Source organism: Schistocerca piceifrons, chromosome 7 (assembly GCF_021461385.2).
Source record: "Schistocerca piceifrons isolate TAMUIC-IGC-003096 chromosome 7, iqSchPice1.1, whole genome shotgun sequence".
NCBI lineage: Eukaryota > Metazoa > Arthropoda > Insecta > Orthoptera > Acrididae > Schistocerca > Schistocerca piceifrons.
In genome coordinates, this window is record NC_060144.1 from 272,621,213 (window position 1) to 272,646,054 (window position 24,842).

The following is a 24,842-nucleotide window of genomic DNA, read 5'->3' on the forward strand; positions in this document are numbered from 1 at the left end:
GTATCCTGCCTATTGTGCTTCTACTGGCCACGGTGTTCTGCACGCACTCTAATCTTCTATATCATCATCGTCATTGTTTGTTCCCCCTGCTATTGGCCATTCTTGCAATTGAGCGTAAAATTCCATACACTCATGTAGCGTATACCTTTTCCCTTTCAATATATCTTGTATTATTTTTTTTTTTGACAGTGGTGATCACCTATTATTCGGGATATGCCACCTAACTGGGAAGTACGGGATACTTAGTGAAACTGTAAAAGAGCTGAAATGTATCTGAGACAGCACCATCAATGAACTGTTCCGTTTTCAATTGCTCAGCATAATGTCCATCATACTCAAACCTTATCAGGTGAAAAAGAAATTTTATGTCCTGTAGGAAATTTTCCCGTGCCAGATTCTCAGAGGCAAGGCTTTTTATATGTAGACTACCAATTTTTAATTGCATCATCGTCAGCAGTTTCAACTGTTAATTTACTTGAAGCTGTTTCCATTGTTATGGCATACTCTTCAAGAAGATACTGTCATGATGGCTCACCAACTTATTTATAGTGTCTTCTCTGTCTTTTGGAAGAAAATTATACCTGTGTATGGGGAAATAATGTTTCATCTTCTTAAATCTCCCTGTTGACACAAGTGTTAAACTAAAGTGAATCACTGTGTTATTTTTATTCTTATTGGTTGTTGGAGAATAAGTGAAATTCATTTACAACTGTTGGGATAAGTTTCTGGATGTAACGATATAGAAATGAGCAGACTTCATTTCCACCTTTCTTGATTTGTTAAAAACATCGACCTGTAAATTTTCCAAGTAAAAGATAACCTGAACAGGAATATCTGACACAGTGAATTTTGCATGTAATCTAACTTATTTTCCTTTTCACTGCTTTCAGAAACGTCATTAATTTTACTGTAAAATATTTTGGATCTGCTACAATGAACCACTAACTGGACTGTTATAGTTTGTCAAACTTAGCAAGAAAAAATGCAAGTTAAAATAGCAACAAGCCATTAGTGTCGTTTGGTTACAATTGCAGACACTTCTACATAGTCTGCGCAAAATTGTCATGAGTCAATGACTACTGGAGTCACATGCAGTGGCGATTTCGAACTCCCATAGTGACGCCATTTGATGATTGACTACTGCTCTTATAGTATGTATTAATCTTTCCACCCCGCATCGTCTAGTTCCAATATTTAACTCATTCTTGTAAAAAAAGTTGACTCATCGCCTTTCTGCAATGAATGATTCAACTGTTTTTAATCGTTTTATACCATACTACATTATAACAAGTGAATTTATCACATTGAGTCTACAATGTTATACAATAGTGAAACTGATTATACATCACAAAGAAATTAAAACAAATCATATTCGTGAAAAAGAATAACATTAAATATTTAAGTACTAATTCTGTGTTATGGTGTGGGATACTGTGTCGTAGAGTCACATGTTGTTTTGCAGTATATCACTGATAAAGATAAATGACTGTACGAAGAAGGCAAAATTGCCATATCATGCGTTGGGTGCTTACGTCATTGAGGAGTCTGCAAAGGCCATAGCTGTATAGAATAACCTTGACCGTAGCCAGTCGTGGCAGCAGGAAGCGTGACCAGATCTCGCACCGGACGTCAGTGCAAAGCGAATCGGTGATGCCTGCGCACCATACGTTCCGGGAACCGGGGGAAGTCCTCGTCGGAAGAGGGCTGGCTGCGGTATATAAGCCGCCAAGGATGCCCGAAGCACGTATTAGACGCAGGACTTGTGAAAATGGCGAGGCTTGTAGCTGTTGTGGCGATTCTTGCCAGCGTTGGACATTCACAAGGTAGTAAAAATTAGAGATGTGTCTCTTTTAGGCCTATAAAAGGCTATAATCTAGACAAACACCATCAGAAAAGACTTACTAACACTTAAGTATATTTTCGGTGTTAAAGGGTTTATTTCAGAAACGTTTTGCTTGCTACTGTCATTCTACGTTGTATATCCTCCCTACTTCGACTTCATTAGTTATTTTGCTGTCCAAATATCAAATTCACCGGCTACTTTTAGTGTCTCATTTCCCACTCTAATTCCCTCACCATCACTTGATTTAACTCGACTACATTCCATTGCACTTACTTTACTTTTGCTGCTGTTTACCTTATAACCTGTTTTCAAGACAGTGTACATTCTGTTCAGCTGCTCGTCCAAGACTCTTGCCGTCTTGTAGAATTACAATTTCATCAGCAAACGTCAACCCAAGCTCACCTTCCTTAACGTCGGCCTCTACCATTTTTTCCATTTCTCTGAAACTAATTCGTGTCAGTATTTATCAAAAAATGGTTCAAATGGCTCTGAGCACTATGGGACTCAACTGCTGAGGTCATTAGTCCCCTAGAACTTAGAACTAGTTAAACCTAACTAACCTAAGGACATCACAAACATCCATGCCCGAGGCAGGATTCGAACCTGCGACCGTAGCGGTCTTGCGGTTCCAGATTGCAGCGCCTTTAACCGCACGGCCACTTCGGCCGGCCAGTATTTGTCGCTGCCAAAAATTACACCAAATGGAAATTTTGTCACATCTTTCTACATCAAACGGCGATACGTTCCTATTGACAACAACATCGTCAGCGAACAATCTTGTAATGCAGTGTACCGTTAAGAAGTTTAGTATTCCCTGTGTCTACTGAGAAGTACTGCCCTTCTTCCGAAAACAAATTTTAATTACTGTGCGTACAGGTAATCTTAGGCATCCAAACATCTGATCTATACGTACATGGAAGAAATTCCAGATTGCTTTAAAGAGATTGCTTGTACGTATATTATTTTATCTAGTCCTACTTAATACAAAAAACTTCGAAGTGTGTAGATTCTCTGTCTACCGTGAGCAATGATGTAATATGGTCTAATACTATTTACGCAAATTTGGTAAACCCTATAAACATATACTGCATATATTAATGTTCACCGGTATTGATATTTTAATACTGTAACGTCTGCTATACTGGCTGATAACTGCGATGAATCAGTAGGTTACTACAACTCTGAAGCACGCTGTGTGAACATCTATATAGTTCAAGAGATTGCAACATTGACTTAATTGATCTACACTTCGTGTATAAAAGTAAATTAAGTAGGCTCACTAATACGTATGGCTCACTATGAGTTTGGAATTATATCCATTCCTTGTAATGGGTAAATAAATAAATTTTTACATCATTTATAGCTCATAATGCAGACAAAAAAATGAAATGAAATGATCGTATGGCATTGTTGGCCGGGAGGCCCCAATCGGGGGAGTTCGGCCGCCGCATTGCAAGTCCTCTTTAGTTGACATCTCTTCGGCACCTTGCGAGTGAATGATGATGAAAATAATGATGAAGGACACACAACACCCAGTGCCCTGCTGGGAATCGAACCCGGGCCACCAGCGTGGTAGGCGGTAACGCTACTGCAACGCTAAGGAGGCGGACAATGCAGACAAATTACGTAGTTTCAGAGTAACCAAAACAATAATTACATTTCTGACATTGACTGGTATTTGCTTTTTACGCAGTCTTTCCGTGATAAGGACTTTTTCTTGTCAAATGATATTATTAGCCTAGACAGAAGTCTGATACAGTAATTAATTTTTTATTTACTTCCCTCGTTTACTTATATTAAAACGCGTTATTCTCTACGTTATGTTGTACGATTTTGCTATCAAGAAAGCAACGACCTACCTAATCGCAAAATCAGTGATATAATTTCTACACTTCTTTAGTGTCATTAACTACGATAAATATTTTTGCTTTGTGTTTCCTTCTTTCTTTTGTTTACTTATTTTTTCTAATGACTACTTTTACACGGAAAAGGCTCAAACTATTCAGTATTTTCCTTTCTTTGAGATTTTGTTGAAACACAATTACGTTAGTATGTACTAACTTGAAGATAAGGTTAAATACTATGCTGTGCTATAGATACTCTCTACAGATATTGCTAATACCTTTTCCTTCTAACCACTTTAAGTCGTAGGTGAACCGACGAAATTTCCTTTTTTATCTACATTTCTTTTGCTATGCTATTATGATGTTTCCTTCACTATTGCCTACAAATCGTTGGGACTAAGTAACCATATGAATAGATAAGTCGGGAGCTTAATTTGACTTTAACGTAGAGAGGTTTTATTCATGAAATTTTAATATTCTTTGCACACCACAGTTGCTGTGAACGGGTGCCAGTTTAACCCAAACTAACAAATCTGACATGCAAAGAGAGGTCTTCCTCGTTAAGCGTTGACGGCTATCTCTCTTTCCAATTACATTTTACTGTATGTATTGAGAACCAGAGTTCTGGAACATATGCATAATCATTTGTTGATTATTCTGTAATATTGATTCTACTTTAGATCGTAATGAAGGTGGTAAGTCGTGACAGCTGAGACCTTATCCTACCGTTTGACACTCTATTTGCCATTGTGACTGTATGGATCTGCGTGCTATTAATTTTTCTAGGTATTTTGTATAAGCACTGGTTTATGCAGGCTCTTATTTTCTGAGCCGTCAGCCTTCTGACTGATTTGATGGTACACTTCGTGAAATCCTTATGGCAACCTCTTCTCCTCAAGGTAGCTCCTACACCCGAGGTACTCAATTATTGGTTGCAGATATTCCAGTCTCTGTCTTCCGTTACAGTTTCTACCCTCTACTGCTCCCTCAAGCACAGTGGAGTTACTCCTTGATGTCTCAACACATTTTCTGTCATCCTGTCTCTTGTCTTGTCAGTGTTGTTTTCCTTCTCGGTTCTTATTTATCAGTCCTCTTAAGTTTCGACATCCTTCCATAGCACCACATCTCAAACGCTTTGATTCTCTTCTGTTCCAGTCTTCCCACAGTCCATGATTCATTCCCATGCAGTCCTGTGCTTCAGATATTTCTTCTTGAGATTAAGGTCGATTTTGGTACTAGTAGACCTCTTTTGGCTAGGAATACCCTCTTTCTTTGAGCAAGTCTGGCTTTCCATGTCTTCCTTGCTTCGTCTGTTAAGTGTTATTTTGCCCTCAAGGTAGCAAATTGTTCAAATGGCTCTGAGCACTATGGGACTTAACATCTGAGGTCATCAGTCCCCTAGAACTTAGAACTACTTAAACCTAACTAACCTAAGGACATCACACACATCCGTGCCCGAGGCAGGATTCGAACCTGCGACCGTAGCGGTCGCGAGGCTCCAGACTGTAGCGCCTAGAACCGCTCGGCCTCTCCAGCCGGCGAATTCCTTCACTTCGTCTACTTAGTGGTCCCCAGTTTTCATTTTAAGCTTATCGCTGATCTCATTTCCCTACTCTTCATTACATTTTTTTTTATTTGGTCTCATCCATACTCTACGCTCTCTACAGCTCTCGCAATTCTTCCTCAGTTTTACTGAGGATAGCAACGTCAGCAGCGAATATCATTGATATACTTTTACTCTGAATTTTAACCCCGCTCCTGGTCGTTCTTTTATTACCATCATAACTCCTTCGATGTGCAGATTGAGTAGTAGGGACGGAACAGTACATCCATGTCTTACACCCTTTTTAATTTGCACACATATTTCATGGTGTTCCCATTTTATTCTACATACATCTAACCATATACAAACTTCGCATGCCACGGTACGGTGTATGGTGGAGGGTACCCTGTACAAATACTAGTAATTTCCTTTGCTGTTCCACTCTCAACAGAACGAGGGAAAAACGATTATCTACACTACTGGCCATTAAAATAGCTACACCACGAAGATGACTAGCTACAGACGCGAAATTTAACCGACAGGAAGAAGATGCTGTGATATGCAAATGATTAGCTTTTCAGAGCATTCACACAAGGTTGGCGCCGGTGGCGACACCTACAACGTGCTGACATGAGGAAAGTTTCCAACCGATTTCTCATACACAAACAGCAGTTGACCGGCGTTGCCTGGTGAAACGTTGTTGTGATGTCTCCTGTAAGGAGGAGAAATGCGTACCATCAAGTTTCCGACTTTGATAAAGGTCGGATTGTAACCTATCGAGATTGCGGTCTATCGTATCGCGACATTGCCGCTCGCGTTGGTAGAGATCCAATGACTGTTAGCATAATATGGAATCTGTGGGTTCAGGACGGCAATACGGAACGTCGTGCTGGATCCCAACGGCGTCGTGTCACTAGCAGTCGAGATGACAGGCATCTTATCCGCATGGCTGTAACGGATGGTGCAGCCACATCTCGATCCCTGGGTCAACACATGGGGACGTTTGCAAGACCACAACCATCTGCACGAACAGTTCGACGACGTTTGCAGCAGCATGGACTATCAGTTCGGAGACCAAGCCTGCGGTTACCCTTGACGCTGCATCACAGCCAGGAGCGCCTGCGACGGTGTCCTCAACGACGAACCTGGGTGCACGAATGGCAAAATGTCGTTTTTTCGGATGAATCTAGGTTCTGTTTACAGCATCATGATGGTCGCATCCGTGTTTGGTGACATCGCAGTGAACGCACATTGGAAGCTTGTATTCGTCATCGCTATACTGGCGTATCACCCGGCGTGATGGTATGGGGTGCCATTGGTTACACGTCTCGGTCACCTCTTGTTCGCATTGATGGCACTTTGAACAGTGGACGTTACATTTCAGATGTGTTACGACCCGTGTCTCTACCCTTCATTCAATCCCTGCGAAACCCTACATTTCAGCAGGAGAATGCACGACCGCGTGTTGCAGGTCCTGTACGGACCTTTCTGGGTCAGAAAATGTTCGACTGCTGGCCAGCAGATTCTCCAGTTCTCTCACCAATTGAAAACTTCTGGTCAATGGTGGCCGAGCAACTGGCTCGACACAATATGCCAGTCACTACTCTTGATGAACTGTGGTATCGAGTTGAAGCTGCATGGGCAGTTTTACCTGTACACGCCATCCAAGCTTTGTTTGACTCAAAGCCCAGTCGTATCGTGGCTGTTATTACGGCCAGAGGTGGTTGTTCTGGGTACTGATTTCTCAGGATCTATGCACCCAAATTGCGTGAAAATTTAATCACATGTCAGTTCTAGTATAATATATTTGTCCAATGAATACCCGTTTATCATGTGCATTTCTTCTTGATGTAGCAATTTTAATGGCCAGTAGTGTATATGCCTCCGCACGATCCCCAATTTCTCTTATATTTGTGGCTCTTACGCGAAATGTACGTTGGTGGCAATAGAATCGTTCTGCGATCAGTTTCAAATGCCGGTTCTCTAAATTTTCTCAATAGTGTTCCTCGAAAAGAACGTCACCTTCCCTGCAGGGATTTCCATTTGAATCCCCGAAGCATCTCCGCAATTACTGCATATTGTTCGAACCTACCGGTAACAAATCTAGCAGTCCGCCTGTGAAGTGCTTCGATGTCTTCCTTTAAGCCCATCTGGTGCGGCAACTAACATTTTCAGGTGGGAAAAAAACGTGGTTTCTGCGTAATAGTGAGTATTACAGCATACCATACTCTTATGTGAGAAACGTCATGGGATACCACCTAATATCGTGTCGGACATTCTTTTTCCGAGCGTAGTACAGCAACTCGCCGTGGCATGGACTCAACAAATTGTTAGAAGTCGCCTGCAGAAAGAATGATCCATGCTACCTCTATAGCTGTCCGTAATTGCGGAAATGTTACCGGTGCAGGATTTTGTGCACAAACTGACCTCTCTTTTATGACCCTTAGATTTTCGACGGCAATCATGTCGAGCGATCAGGCTGGCTGAACCATTGTCCAGAATGTTCTTCAAACCAATCGCGAACAAGTGTGACCCGGTGACATGGCGTATTGTCATCCATAACACGAAGCTCATGATTGGCGCTAAACGGTATCCAAGTAGCCGAACATAACCATTTACAATCAATCATGGGTTCATTTGGACTAGAGGACTGAGTCCATTCCATGCAACCGCAACCCACACCATTATGGAACCAACGCCAGCTTGCACAGTGCCTAATTGACAACCTCGGTCCACGGCTTCTTGCAGTCTGACCCACACTCGAGCCCTACCATCAGCTCTTATCAACAGAACCCGGGACTCATCTGACCAGGCCACTGCTATCCAGTCGTCTAGGGCCTAAGCGATATGGTCACGAGCCCAGGAGAGGGGCTGCAGGCGATGTCGTACTGCTAGCAAAGGCACTTAAGTCGGTCGTCTGCTGCCATAGCCCATCAACGCATGATTTCGCCATACTGTCGTAACGGATACGCCCGTCGTACGACCCTCATCGATCTCTGCGGCTATTTCACGCGATGTTGCTTCTGTTAGCACTGAGAATTCTACGCAGACTCCCGCTGCTATCGGACGTTAATTGAAAGCCGCTGCGTTATCCATGCCTGGCAATGCCTGAGAAGTTGGGTATCCTCGGCACACTCTTGACACTGTGGGTCTGGGAATATTGAATTCCCTAATGGTTTACGAAATGGAATGTTCTATGGGTCTATCTCCAACCACCATTTTGCGTTCAGGCTAAACCCGTCGTACGGCCATAATCACGTCGCAAACTTTTTCACATGTATCACCTGAGTACAAATGACAGTGACGCCAATGTACCGCCAGTTTATACCTTGTATACACTACACTACCGCCATCTCTATATGTGCATATCGCTATACCACGCCTTTTGTCTCCTCAGTGTATATTGCACACAAAAATCCAGTTTTCATTACAAACAAAAATCATTAAATAGCGATTATGCTTATAAAATTGTTGATCGAGATTATATAATTTAAAAAATTACAAATTTTGTGTTTTACACTTCATGTAAATCTGATAGAACATGTATCTTCGTTCAAAAATTTGATTCTACCAGCATTCGAATCCAGACCAGCACGGCCTTTTCCCCTCCACCCTCCCCTTTAGAACTCAGCTAGCAAGCACACTACCACAGACCTATACTACTTATTGAAAAGTTTATACCATATTTTAGCATACTTATCGAGGTTGGAAAACTTCAAAGTCGATTTTCTCGAGAATCTTTGAGAGTTTCATCGTATAGCTTCACGTACCATAAATATAAAAAATTACGAAAATCCGATTGCCGCGTGGTCCCCTTGTTAGCTGAATTTGTGACAACACCCGTCTTTGCCGCAGGAACGAGCGTCTCGCTGCAGTCGATCTTCAGGAAAGCCACGAGCGGCGTGGCTCCTCCGGAGTTGGATACTGCCGACCTCACGAGGAACTTCACGGCGGAGGCCGTGCTGGCGTACATGAAGGAGCTGCAGTCGCGCCTTGACTTCAACGAGTACAACTCCGTCAAGGCCACGTCCCAGCCCACAACCAACCTTTTCAAGGGCGTCCAACACATAGCCCAGAACCTGGACGACTCTGCGTCGGCGACGGTGTTCGACGACATACTGAAGGGCTACGCAGTTATCTACAGACGTCTTGCAGCTCTTGCCAAGGGCGGTGAGGAGTCTGGCATGGCACCCATCACACAGCAGGTACTAGGCTAGTAGATCGTTTACCAGAACGAGGAAACATATCTGTAACTTGCATGCTATTATTTTACTAAATTTTGACCGTAATCGTGTTACTAATGGTTTCCTTAGGAAATTGGATTCAAAGTTATTTACTCGTGTGCAGAGCACGCCATAATCGGTATGAAGAAAAATGCTGAATTTGATGTCATACAATGAAGGCTTTCACGACCGGGTGTTTCAGCTGCCGATAATTCTTCCGGGTTGTATGGCCGTGGTCCATGGAACTCTTCTATCCCTGGCGTTTCGTCGAAAGCTACGCTGGACATCTTCGGAGGTGCTCCTGGTTGAGCACAACCAGGAGCATCTCCGAAGATGTCCAACGTAGCTTTCGACGAAACGCCAGGGATAGAAGAGTTCCATGGACCACGGCCATACAATCCGGAAGAATTCTCGGCAGCAGAATTTGATAAGATTTGTTTGGTCATAGACAGCAGTTATCACTAGTTGTTGAAATATAATATTATGTTCGGTATTCCACCTCGAACATATATTTTAATTAATTCAGACAGCTGTAAACTTTAAACTCAAAACTTAAATAAGAAAATTAAATTTCTTCACTGACACCTTCACGAGAGAATATTTCATGGAATGAAATCTTCTACATGTACACGGATAATCTGTAATTCACACTTAAGTACCTGGCAGAGGGTTCTTCGAACCACCTTCACAATACTTCTCTATTATTCCACTCTCAAACAGCGCGCGGGCTCTGATTTCCCATATTTTATTACGATTAGCGTTTCTCCCTATGCAGGTAGACGTTAACAAAATCTTTTCGCATTCGGAGGAGAAAGTTGGTGATTGAAATTTCGTGATATGATCCCGCCGCAACGAAAACGCCCTTGTTTTAATGGTGTCCGTCCCATATCCTGTATCATGTCTGTAACACTCTCTTCCCTATTGCGCGATAGTACAAAACGTGCTGCTCTTCTTTGTACTTCGCTGCAGTGTTAATTTAGCCCTTTATTTTGAGTTACTAATTAATAAGATAGCACTACCTGACGTTAACGATCACGTATTCAAATAACCTTGGTGGTTCTGAATAAACCAACTTTTTAAGTTATCATGGAAGTTAACCTGTATGTCTATACTACCTTTAAACATACAGGGTGTTCAGAAACAGTCTGGAAAGCATGCAGGGGTGGCGCAGGGTAAGTTGTACTGAGATATAATTGTTAAGGAAAAATTCGATACGTTGCGCTGTTACCGTGTTAATTAGCACTGAAGTTATCCAGTCAGGCCGTTGCGTGCGCAAACTCAAAGGACTCGCCAGATACAATTAGAATCAGCTGTTCTCAGAGCGTATATGACAGCGCACGAGACTGCTGAGCCCTTGGCTATGGTCCGATCCTTACTGCCGTCCCATGTCCAGTTTGTGCATCGCTCTCTTGTTCAGTTTTAGGAAACCAAACGAAGGACACGTTTGGCGAAGCTGTCTCTGCCGGGCAGCTTGAATTTGGGCGCGCATCGGTTTGATTCGCTAACCTCAATTCTACACTACTGGCCATTAAAATTGCTACACCACGAAGATGACGTGCTACAGACGCGAAATTTAACCGACAGGAAGAAGATGCTGTTATATGCAAATGATTAGCTTTTCAGAGCATTCACAGGCGACACCTAAAACGTGCTGACATGAGGAAAGTTTCCAACCGATTTCTCATACACAAACAGCAGTTGACCGGCGTTGCCTGGTGAACGTTGTTGTGATGCCTCGTATAAGGAGGAGAAATGCATACCATCACGTTTCCAACTTCGATAAAGGTCGGTTTGTAGGCTATGGCGATTGCAGTTTATCGTATCGCGACACTGCTGCTAGCGTTGGTCGAGATCCAATGACTGTTAGCAGAATATGGAATCGGTGGGTTCAGGAGGGAAATACGGAACGCCGTGCTGGATCCCAACGGCATCGCATCACTAGCAGTCGAGATGACAGGCATCTTATCCGCATGGCTGTAACGGATCGTGCAGCCACGTCTCGATCCCTGAGTCAACAGATGGGACGTTTGCAAGACAACAACCATTTGCACGAACAGTTCGACGACGTTTGCAGCAGCATGGACTATCACCTCGGAGACCATGGCTGCGGTTACCCTTGACGCTGCATCACAGACAGGAGCGCCTGCGATGGTGTACTCAACGGCGAACTTGAGTGCACGAATGGCAAAACGTCATTTTTTCGTATGAATCCAGATTTTGTTTACAGCATCATGATGGTCGCATCCGTGTTTGCCGGCATCGCTGTGAACGCACATTGGAAGCGTGTATTCGTCACCGCCATACTGGCGTATTACCCGGTATGATGGTATGGGGTGCCATTGGTTACCCGTCTCGGTCCCCTATTGTTCGCACTGACGGCACTTTGAACAGTGGACGTTACATTTCAGATGTGTTACGACCCGTGGCTCCACCCTTCATTCGATCCCCGCGAAACCCTAAATTTCAGCAGGATAATGCATGATCGCTTGTTGCAGGTCCTGTACGGGCCTTTCTGGATACAGAAAATGTTGGACTGCTGCCCTGGCCAGCACATTCTCCAGATCTCTCACCAATTGAAAACATCTGGTCAATGGTGGCCGAGCAACTGGCTCGTCACAATACGCCAGTCGCTGGTCTTGATGAACTGTGGTATCGTGTTGAAGCTGCATGGGCAGCTGTACCTGTAGATGCCATCCAAACTCTGTTTGACTCAATGCCCAGGCGTATCAAGGCCGTTATTACGGCCAGAGGTGGTTGTTCTGGGTACTGATTTCTCAGGATCTATGCACCCAAATTGCGTGAAAAAGTAATCACATGTCAGTTCTAGTATAATACACTCCTGGAAATTGAAATAAGAACACCCTGAATTCATTGTCCCAGGAAGGGGAAACTTTATTGACATATTCCTGGGGTCAGATACATCACATGATCACACTGACAGAACCACAGGCACATAGACACAGGCAACAGAGCATGCACAATGTCGGCACTAGTACAGTGTATATCCACCTTTCGCAGCAATGCAGGCTGCTATTCTCCCATGGAGACGATCGTAGAGATGCTGGATGTAGTCCTGTGGAACGGCTTGCCATGCCATTTCCACCTGGCGCCTCAGTTGGACCAGCGTTCGTGCTGGACGTGCAGACCGCGTGAGACGACGCTTCATCCAGTCCCAAACATGCTCAATGGGGGACAGATCCGGAGATCTTGCTGGCCAGGGTAGTTGACTTACACCTTCTAGAGCACATTGAGTGGCACGGGATACATGCGGACGTGCATTGTCCTGTTGGAACAGCAAGTTCCCTTGCCGGTCTAGGAATGGTAGAACGATGGGTTCGATGACGGTTTGGATGTACCGTGCACTATTCAGTGTCCCCTCGACGATCACCAGTGGTGTACGGCCAGTGTAGGAGATCGCTCCCCACACCATGATGCCGGGTGTTGGCCCTGTGTGCCTCGGTCGTATGCAGTCCTGATTGTGGCGCTCACCTGCACGGCGCCAAACACGCATACGACCATCATTGGCACCAAGGCAGAAGCGACTCTCATCGCTGAAGACGACACGTCTCCATTCGTCCCTCCATTCACGCCTGTCGCGACACCACTGGAGGCAGGCTGCACGATGTTGGGGCGTGAGCGGAAGACGGCCTAACGGTGTGCGGGAGCGTAGCCCAGCTTCATGGAGACGGTTGCGAATGGTCCTCGCCGATACCCCAGGAGCAACAGTGTCCCTAATTTGCTGGGAAGTGGCGGTGCGGTCCCCTACGGCACTGCGTAGGATCCTACGGTCTTGGCGTGCATCCGTGCGTCGCTGCGGTCCGGTCCCAGGTCGACGGGCACGTGCACCTTCCGCCGACCACTGGCGACAACATCGATGTACTGTGGAGACCTCACGCCCCACGTGTTGAGCAATTCGGCAGTACGTCCACCCGGCCTCCCGCATGCCCACTATACGCCCTCGCTCAAAGTCCGTCAACTGCACATACGGTTCACGTCCACGCTGTCGCGGCATGCTACCAGTGTTAAAGACTGCGATGGAGCTCCGTATGCCACGGCAAACTGGCTGACACTGACGGCGGCGGTGCACAAATGCTGCGCAGCTAGCGCCATTCGACGGCCAACACCGCAGTTCCTGGTGTGTCCGCTGTGCTGTGCGTGTGATCATTGCTTGTACAGCCCTCTCGCAGTGTCCGGAGCAAGTATGGTGGGTCTGACACACCGGTGTCAATGTGTTCTTTTTTCCATTTCCAGGAGTGTATGTTTGTCCAATGAATACCCGTTTATCATCTGCATTTCTTCTTGGTGTAGAAATTTTAATGGCCAGTAGTGTAATTAACTCGGAAACGGCGCAACGTATCGAATTTTTTCCTTAACAATTATATCTCAGTACAAGCTACCCCGCGCCACCCCTGCATGCTTTTCAGACTGTTTCTGACCATCATGTAAATGTAAAGGTAGTAGATCTCCAGGTTGACTTCCATCATTACTTACGAAGTTGGTTTATTAAAAACCATCTAGGGTATTTTCATACGTAAGCGTTAACGTGAGGGAGTAATATGTTGTTAATTAGTATCTCGTATTAAAGAGCAAAATTAAACCTGCAGCGAAGATTTCATTCCACGAAATTTTCTCTCGTGGAGATGTCAGTGAAGAAATTTAATTTGCTTACTGAAGGTTTGAGTTTAAAGATTACAACTGCCTTGATGAATTTTCTTATCGATGTATCAACGTATAATTTTTTTCTTACTCTGCGACACCCTTACAACCTTTTAAGATTGTTTCTGATCGTCCTGTATGTCCCATTAGTACAAAAGCACCTGAGTGGATATTTCTTATCACACACCAACAGCAAAATTATCAATAAATTTGAACATTTATCTCAAATTTGCCAACGGCCTTGCTACAGGCGTGATATCACCGGAATTAAGCGCTGTTGTGCTTGGCTAGCACTTGGATGGATGTCCGTCCGGTCTGCCTAGCGCTGTTGGCAAGCGGAGTGCACTCAGCGCTTGTGAGGTAAACTGAGGAGCTATTTGTTTGAGAAGTAGCGGCTCTGGTCACAAAAATTGCCAACGGCCGGGAGAGCGGCGTGCTGACCACACGCCCCTCCATATCCACATTCAGTGACACCATTAGACTGAGGATGACACGGCAGTTGGTCAGTACCGTTGAGCCTTCAGAGGCCTGTTCGGAGGGAGTTCAGTTTATATTAAATTTATGGATAGTACTGACAGAATCACCTTATTCTCAGATTAATGCCTTTTTTATGGAATTCAAATTTGAGTTCACTATCGCGCAATAACTCACTTGAAATCTTTTTAGCTTTACTCAATCGTTAAATTATTTCTTAGTCAATTGCTAATGTCTTAAAGTGTTCGTTATGATAAATTTTACGGTTTATCATTTTGATTATGGTGCTAAGGTATGTTTTAAGATTCGAACAGGATCTGGTCAAAGGTAACAAGACCTGGATCACTAAAAGACTAGCAATACACGTAAATCAGTTATATCAATATGACACACTGACAAACTGACACACAATAAATACTGACTCATGCGTTTTTTCGATACTTATGAAAACAGTATCCTGCGTGAAGGCGATGATATGAATCCATGCGTCGGCAAGTTTTACGTAGAAACGGTCTCAGCATTTACATTCCTCATATATGGCTCTTCTCTCAGTTATTAGTTGCGACGAAGCCCAATACTAGCATTACATATCCGTAAATGCCGAACCAACATCTATCCGAGGCTCTAATTCCTTGAATTTGCTGAGACTTTGGCCTCGCATCCACACCGGGTGTTACAAACAACTGAAAATTTCGAGTGTCTCAGGTTTTGGTGTTATGCGTGGTGTAAGACGACTGTAAATTTTTAATGGAATTATGGTTGACTTATACATCATTTGTCATGTCTGTGACAGGATCTGATAGTGATAGACGATTGGCCCATTTTTGTTTCAGTTCTGTGACCCGATGGATGTCCTGTACCTTTGCACAGTGAGAGTATCGTAACGAATGAGATGTATCCGAGGTGCTATTATTGCTTGTTGACAAATTTTGCTCGCCACTGCAAGACAGGAAAGTCATGTATGCCATCTATCCGAGCCGTGTAAATTCTCTTCAGCGCATACTCGTATTTTAACTGTGAGCGCATTTCTCTACTCAGGCGGAGATGTGTAACCAGAACTGCAATTACCTAAAACAGTGTGGAAATTCGCTTAACAAACACTCTCATGCCGGCGGATGTACCAGGCTAACTCATTCCTGCTTCGATCACTTCCATGCACTCAAGGCAGCATTCTGCGTGTTGTGTCGTGCAAGCACATACGTCGTATATTTTCACAACGTAGGGTAGCTTCCAAATCATCCTTGAAAATCTTGAAGCAAGCAGAAACTCTTTCATGTTTAGAAAGGTAAAATCTCATACAATTTACAGTGACTGTCGCAAGAAATCTTTTCTTTCCTTACGGTATAACACTCTCTCTCTGACATCTACAATCAACAGAAAGATAAAATCATTGAATAGGGAATTAATTTACTTTTGCACATGCTGGAACATTATGGGATTTATTGAGACAGTAAAAATTATTCACTCGTTGTTTGATTTCTACGTTTATTTCAGGAAATAACAGGAACAAAAAACGGGAAATCGGTTATTTCGGAAACCGGTTGTTTTGATCGGTTTTAACCATCAGGTTAAACTGGCGTGAAGAAAGTTGATATAACTGAAAATCGGTTATTTCAGCGATAACTGCCATCCCTGTGTTGCGTCTGTGAGACTACATCTTAACACAGAAAATCGTCCACTTTGGTCACATATGTCTCATTGGTAGGAAACAAAATTACAGGCTTACTTACACTAATTAACATGATAAATTACAAAAAAATTATTGATAATAAACAAATTTTTTGAATAATCTCCACCTCTTAGCTTAATATGGCCTATATAGAAGTTCGAATTTTAATCAAAGGCCTGTTCTCCGAATTGCAGTTTATTTAGACGAAGATAATGTGTTTTCTGTAGCACAGCCATCATGAACCCACCTTTTATATTCAAGACAGTGGACCCATTCCTTATTTCTTTTTATTGTTTTTATCGTTATAAGCACTAAATACAAAGGCAATTTTAAAGCTCTTCATCAGACTACTGATGGTTATAACAAAAAAGGAGGAAGAACTAGTTGGGACAATCGTTGCGATGGTGAGTGCTTTCTAACAGAAGTTTAAAATGGAATCATTTGCAAGAGGAGATTGGGAGGAAGGAACGGACACAAGATGATAGACGACGCAAAGGGAAGCGGAAATTACGTGGGCCTGAAGAGGACGGAAGGAGACAGGAGAGGATAGAGAGTAACTTTTGGGCAAAAGAGCAGTGATAACGTCAGAAGTATGCTTATCCACATTTTTCCTTGTTCTTGCTTGTGGCAGCTTCTTGCTGTTAGTCCTTGCTCTCACGGAATTGATTTTTTATGCGTGAGATTCAAAGGGTTCAAATATCTTTTTTTAGCAATTTCGGCCCTTTAACCTCCTGCACCTTCATTTTTTGGATCCCATGCATCAGTCTGTAAAAACGGAACCCCTATAGAACCGCTTTGTTGTTCGTCTGTCTGTGTGTCTGCCCGACTGTTAGTGAACCATTTTCTCAGGAACGGGTAGACGTATCCAGATTTATCTCACATATTAAGGTTTATAGACCCTTGGCGGTGTAAGTCTTTTAAGCATCTCAGTCAGTTAAGTCAGAAGACACGGCCATTTATGTCACGTGTTCTGATGCTCGAGAACTCAGTCATCAAAACCTATAGAGTACCTTACGTTGATCTAGAATCATGAATTTTGGTTAGAAGCAATGTTTCAAAGTACAAGTGAAGGGAAACATCCGAAACTGCTGATTTGTCACTATATCACACGCAAAATATATCTTTCGTCATTTGTTATCAGACTTCGCACTTGAAATTAAAACATTCTCGAAAATCTTGGTATCCCTGGGACTGATACCTTGCTGGTATCAATGTTGATAACTGGGGTATCTCTGCTCTGTCAGTGCAAAAAGTGCATAAACGTGCTACAACAGAACTGCACAAATATGCTCCGTCGCCATGTTTGAATTAGTTTAGAAACTACAGCAGTAACTTTCTGGCTTTCAAATTATACATTTGTTCTTTGTAAAGCAGAATAATCTGCTGTTAATGAACATACATATATCTATTCTCAGTTATAAAAGGTAGGAGCTCAGATATTTGAGTAACAAAATTTACTCACCTTGCTCAAAAACACAAATATATTCTTGACCCTAAGGCGTTGACTCATCTGGTGCCGTGAAGTGTATATGACTCCTCAGTAGGTGGCTACATTAGATTATATTAGATTAGATTTACTCTCATTCCAATTGATCCATAGTGAGGAGGTTCTCCAGGATGCAGAACATGTCAGAAAAACAATAATACATGACAAATATTTACAACTGAAACAAATAAACTGATGTGCCTTCCACAGGTCCCAAGTGGAATGATCGTCTTTTTTTTAATGAACACTGTATGAAAGAATCATTTTACAAACACTCATTTACTTAGATAGCTTTAACGCTCAAAATTTAAAATTAAAAAAAGAATGTTTTTGTATTTATAAGGTAATAAACATATAATAGAACTACTACAATATTTATTTACAATGAACACATTACTGCACTGAAATGGTGCAGAAGTCAGATTGTAGTTACACACACACACACACACACACACACACACAAATCAGCTGATTCTACTGAGAAATTCATCAATGGAATTTCATTGGCTGTTAAGCTTTTTATGGCTGCTGGCAAGTTATTGAAAATGTGTGTTCCTGAATAATGCACACCTTTTTGTACAAGATTAAGTGGCTTTAAATCCTTGTGAAGATTATTCTTATTTCTAGTACTGATTCCATGAATTGAGCTGTTGGTTTGAAAAAGTAATATATTTTTAATAACAAATTTCATTAAGAAATAGTCGGCCGAAGTGGCCGTGCGGTTAAAGGCGCTGCAGTCTGGAACCGCAAGACCGCTACGGTCGCAGGTTCGAATCCTGCCTCGGCATGGATGTTTGTGATGTCCTTAGGTTCGTTAGGTTTAACTAGTTCTAAGTTCTAGGGGACTAATGACCTCAGCAGTTGTGTCCCATAGTGCTCAGAGCCATTTGAACCATTAAGGAATAAATATATTGGGAAGCTTTAGTTAGTATCTCTAGTTCCCTAAACAGGGTTCTACAGGATGTTCTTGAGTTGAAACAACATATCACTCTTATTGCACGTTTTTGTGCCCAGAAAACTTAAGCCTCGCTTGATGAATTACCCCAAAAAATAATCCCAGATGACATTATGGAATGAAAGTAAGCATAGTATGACAGCTTTTTCATTTTTATGTCTCGTATGTCTGACACAATTCACATTGCAAATAGAGATTTGTTAAGACACTTCAGCAGTTCTGTGGTGTGCTCCTCCCAGTTGAATTTATTATCTAGCTGTAACCCAAAGAATTTAACACTGTCCACTTCTTCTCTCTGCTTGTCATTGTATGTTAGGCATATACTCGTGGGACACCCCTTACGAGTTCTGAACTGCATGTAGTGTGTTTTTCAAAGTGTAGTGACAAAGAACTGGCTAGGAACCAGTGATTAATGTCCACAAATATTTTATCAGCCGATCTTTCTAAGGCTACACTTGATTTGCTATTTATTGCAATGTTTGTATCATCGGCAAACAAAACAAACTTGGCATCTGGTAATGTTACTGATGAAAAGTCATTGATAAACACAAGAAAATGTAAGGGCCCTAATATGGAACCTTATGGGATCCCACATGTAATTAGTCCCCAGTTGGATGATGCCTGATAGCTTGATACATGTCTCTTACCTAATAACACCCTTTGTTTCCTGCCAGAGATATAAGATTTGAACCATTTTGCAGCATTTCCTGTTACACTATAATATTCTAATTTACTTAAAAGGATATTGTGATTTACACAGTCAAATACCTTTGAAAGATCACAAAATATGCCAGTTGCCTGAAATTTTTTGTCTAATTAATCAAGTACATTTTCACTGTAAGCGTAGATAGCCTTCTCAATATCAGAACCCTTTAGAAATCCGAACTGAGACTTTGACAGTATGTTATTTGTGATAAGATGATTATAAAGTCGATTGTACATTACCTTTTTTAAAATTTTTGAGAATGCTGGCAAAAGTGAAATTGGACGGAAATTTGATGCTATTTCTTTATCTCCCTTCTTAAACATTGGCTTAACTTCAGCTTATTTCAACCATTCAGGAAATATTCCACTAACAAACGACTGGTTACACAGATAGCTTAATATGATACTTAACTCAGAATCACATTCTTTAATTATCTTTGTCGATATTTCATCGTACCCACTATATGTTTTTGATTTTAAAAATTTTATGATGGACTTACTTCTGCTGGGGTAGCAAGGATCAAACTCATATTGTGGAAGTTACTTGAAATGTCCGGTCTGAAGAATTCCAAAGCAGCATCTACACAATCTGACAACCCCATCTTTTCAGTACAGTTATAAAATGTTTGTTAAAAAGTTCTGCAACACGATACACATCTGTCACCAATGTATCATTTACTCTTAATGCTATTTGTCCCTCTTCATGTCTGGTTCTACCGGTCTCCTCCTTCACTATATCCCATATTGTCTTTATTTTGTTACCTTATATGTCAATGTTTTCCTTGTAAAATATTTGCTTTAATGCTCGTATTACAGTTTTTAATATTTTGCAGTATTTCTTGTAATGTGCTACAGCATCAACATCAGAACTGTTTTGGATTGACAGATACAGTTTTCTTTTTGTTTTACAAGATACCTCTGTTTCTTGTGTAATCATTATCAGTAGCTCTCTAGCAAGAATGGTTCTTGAGAAAAGACTGTGCAAACGTCCCCTATGGTTTTCCTAAGCATCGCCAGACGCCATTTTTCTGAAGTTTCTAGAGATATTTTCAGTTCGACTTCAGTCCAAACAAATAATGGTCATCCGATGTTCATGTGACTCACATTGTCAGTAGAAAACATAAAACTTCGTTACTAACGGTTAATTTTCTGTACAGCTCCTGAAAAATTTGGTAGCACTAGCGCAGAAACGTGATGTATAGTCCGATTAAAATTTCTTGATAGTTGAAATCTGTAACTTGCTACTACAGTTTTGTCACATCGTCTGCCGGGTACCGCTCCGTCTTGGGTGACACAAAAAAACGGCGGGTCATTTCGCAAATGCTGTTAATGTGTAACGCGAAGTAATGTTGGAAACGCCGCCACGGGGTATGACGAAGATGCGAGATGCTCTGTTGGCAGCTGATTTTAAGTGACCAATGACTGAGCTGTGGCAAACCGCAACCTCATGATGTGCGATGTATCCGAGAAAACGATCAACAGTCCACGGCAGAATTAAAATAACGATCGCTTTGATCATGGTGTTTACGGCTAAACTATACTAGCAAACTCAAGACAGAAAAATTTCATAATGTTTGTTTGCATACCCATCTTCCGCAGCAAACTTTAAGTTACAGCGATAAAACCAAACTATAGTGTCATCGGTTACCTGAAACTATCCTAACACTGGCAACACGACATATCGTGTTAGCAACAGATGAGCAATCCTCGTCGGCATTTTGTTGCAGATTATAGGCGACGCTAACGAATTCCAAACGAAAAAAATGATACGAAGAAAAAAAAGAGCAAATATAAAAGTCAATACGATGATGGAACTGGTGGGACAAAGTATTAGCAACAAAGAAATTACATTCAAACCAATTAATTGAATAAAAATGGTAATCAAGGTCTTAGTGTTAGATAAACAAAAAATTTAGTTGCATGTAATGAGAACTGAACCCTCTAACTCCTGCAGGTCAGGTTTATATTCTAACACTACGCCCCGTGTCCTAACACTGCAACAGGCTGTTGTATTTATTTTTCGTGTGCCCCATTAATTCACAGTCTCCAAACATTCAGCTTGCAGAATCGCGTCTTGTGCAGAAGAAGCCAGTGTGTTTGTTTAGTGCCGTGTATGAAGCATTTATATTTCGTTAGCATCGTTGTATGTGTGTGCGTGCGTGTGTGTGTGTATGTGTGTGTGTGTGTGTGTGTGTGTGTGTGTGTGCGCGCGCGCGTGTGCGTGTGCGTGCGTGCGTGTGTGTGTGTGTGTGTGTGTGTGTGTGTGTGTGTGTGTGTGTGTTTTGATGCTGTTATCATGTGTGGTGAAATATGGAATATAAGGGCCGGACCCAGGATTGAGGATCCAAACCATCAAGAAAGAAAGCTGGACAAGGGATTGGAATTAAAGTTATTGTTGTGGCAGTTTGGCAATGACGAACGGTTAGAGGTGGCATTGAGCGCTGTGATTGAAGGGAAACGGCTACAACACTTAAAGTATCAACTGTCAAGTAATTTTAACCAGTCTATAGTCGTGAGCACTGGGCGAGTCCATTCGAGTGTTCTTAAGGGGCGGCCACCCCAGTTGTCTGTCGCTTGCCAACCTGCACACTTCCAACATTCTCACTTCTGTCTCTTTACTACACAGCATGGTAACGCAGTCTTCACGTTCAATAGGTGCAGGGAAAGCTCTTCATAATCAGCATGTGTGGTTACATGCAATGCCATTAAACTTTTGTCAGAAGAGGCAAAGGGGTAACTTGAAATCTGATTAAAACCGCAGGCTACTACCGCCTTTGGAAAACTGCCCTCAGTGCCTAGTTAAACCAGAAGCCCCGCGGAGGCATGCGGAAGCACATACACGAAGTACAGTGCCATGGCGCGGAAGACTACGTAATTCCGGTGGCGACTCGCAGAGAGTGCGGGGGTGATTCACACAGTGCCCTGGGAGATACAAAATTAAGTAGAATCGCTTCTCAGATTTTGACAAAATGAACGTGTTCTTTTTAGAGGGAAATGCATATTTATCTTTGAAAATACGAAGTCAAATTACCAACAAACTTTACATTTTCACACACACCATGACCCTTACCCTCAGAGGGTGCAGGAACTGCTAGCTGTTCCATTCACTCAATAAAAATAATAGATAAGGAAGGGGAATTGCAACTGTCCTATCCAGTTAACTAAAACACTAGAATATCTTGGACTACGCCTCGACTGGCAACTACCGTGGAAACTTCACCTACTAACCCCAGCAGAAAGATCACAATAGACAAACTACTAACAGGCCATACTTGGGGATTACATCCCTCCACTATTCTCGGCACTTACAAAAGGCTGATCCGACCCTCCTCTGCTATGCAAATGTTGCATGAATCACAGCCCCACAAAATTTCTGTAAGTCCAGCCATATCCTCGAACGCCATGCACACCGTCTTGCTTTCTGCATCCGTTTTACCTTGCCTCACATGGACACTCTACCATCTCATCAAATTCCACCTCTCCTCACTCAAATCTAACGCCTCCACATCTCCTATACCATCCGCAAATTACTTTCCAGTCACCCCACTGTTTCCCCTCTGATCACCAACCGTGGTATGCTGGCACGCCTTCACAAACACATCCCTCCGTCGCTACACTTACACACACTCCATCTCCTATCCCAAGGCAACTTCGAACAACGCCCTTTCCCAGGCAATGAGATCCGCCCCGACATACATCCTTTCTATCAACTATAACGCTTCCCAGCCTATCCCATTCCACATCAGGGCTCCTCTCTCCTTTTCCCTCTCCATACATCCCTATCCTTTTCCTCTTCTAACCACTGCTCTACCCACACAACAAAGTACTCCTCACCTTTTGTCTTTCCCACCGACTGTGTTTACCACTATCCATCTCAGCTCTTACCTATCACCTCCACAGTTTTTCCACTTGACAGCCCTATCTACCTTCATCTCTTAACCCTGTGGAACATACTCTCACCTCCGACTATAATTCCCACTCTGTGTAACTCCAGTTTTTTAAAGTACAGTGCGTCAGTAGTTCTACCTGAAGACTTTCACCTTGCTGCGAGGTGTTTTTAAAATGTACAAATTTGTCCGTCTTTGATTTTTAATTTAAAAGAGAAAAACAGCCCCAAAATTTGTTTTCTGTTTCTCATTATATTTTTTTTAAGTTTCTTGACTGAAGAGCAGAGAATTTTACCTCTAACAGCCCATCTGCATCCATATGGGGTGAGATGAATGAAATGACAGTAAAGGGAAAAATAGGAATGGGAAAACATAGTGTAAGTACTTCCGAACGCAACGTCAACCAACGCCCTTTATTTTGCATTCTCAGCATCGTAGTAAGTGCCTTCTGCTTTGCTACACTTTTTTACCACTTTTTTATAAGATTTCCTTCTGGCAGCAGGTGGTCGATCTTGTTTTGTTATGGTTGATATTTTGTTTACACTGCTAGTTGTCTTTCACTATTCGAGTGAGAAATTATTGACTTCGGATGTCTATGTTTGTGGAGATGTGGGCCATAAAATGACATAACCTTTTTGCAGACTAGCTAACTGTAGCTTACAAGTTATGTGAGATATACAGGGTGGTTATAATTAAACTTTCGCTATTTGAGAGGGTCCCCATGAAAAACAAATGATAGTAGGACAATGACAACTTGCGGAAAAATTGGTAAGGACATACGGAAGAGAAATAACGAGTAAACCACTGAAAGATACACATTTAAATTTTCACGTGAGAGGGTAACATTTGTAAATTGCTTACCACGTTCATGTTCCAGGTTACAAACGTGGCTCAATATGACCACTATCTGCATCAACGACAACCTGGAAATTTGTACGGATACAGCGATCCATTGTTCGCAGCATTTTCCGAACGGTGAACCATGGAATATTCAGATGTCGTGACACAGCTCGTACGCTGTTAAAAAAATCGCACATTGCCTCTGGCAATCTCAGCCATGGCAACAATAACTGCTTCAACAATTTGTGGCGCAATTGGACGTCGGCCTCTCCCAGGAGCAATTCTCAAATCGCCAGTTAATTCTAACTTGGGGAATCATGTTGATCAACCCCAGTGTAAAAATAGGACCTCTCCGTTTTCCTTCAATGCATCGATACTCGCGAAGAGGAGCAACACTCTTTATGCTGTTTTGATAAAACAGATTTACGAGTCAGACTAAGAGCAGCCGACCAGTTGCAAAGGATAAAGTGATCTTTACCTAGGTTTCAATAGATATAAATCTATCTTCTTCAGAAGACGGCCTGGGGACAATGAACATCGTAACATATAATAAGGTATGAAACATGAGTCAAGAATGAAGTTTAACATATATTAGGAAAATATTGTATTACAAGATGTGAGAAAGCTTCTTAGTACTTACAATATTATAACATGAAGTGATATGTCCTTATCGTTTAGGCAACTTCATGTTATAATATTGTAAGTACTAAGAAGCTT

General features: G+C 42.3%; 1 protein-coding gene across 1 annotated transcript in view; it reads left to right on the forward strand.

The window, feature by feature from the left end:
- The first annotated feature begins 1,677 nt into the window (after window positions 1-1,677).
- The window catches only part of LOC124805247, a 55,035-nt gene continuing 31,870 nt past the window's right edge, over window positions 1,678-24,842 (forward strand). The window contains exons 1-2 of the mRNA XM_047265758.1: window positions 1,678-1,823; window positions 9,086-9,435. Coding sequence (XP_047121714.1) covers window positions 1,769-1,823; window positions 9,086-9,435 — 405 coding nt within the window. The 5' untranslated portion in view covers window positions 1,678-1,768. The remainder of the gene's footprint in view (window positions 1,824-9,085; window positions 9,436-24,842) is intronic.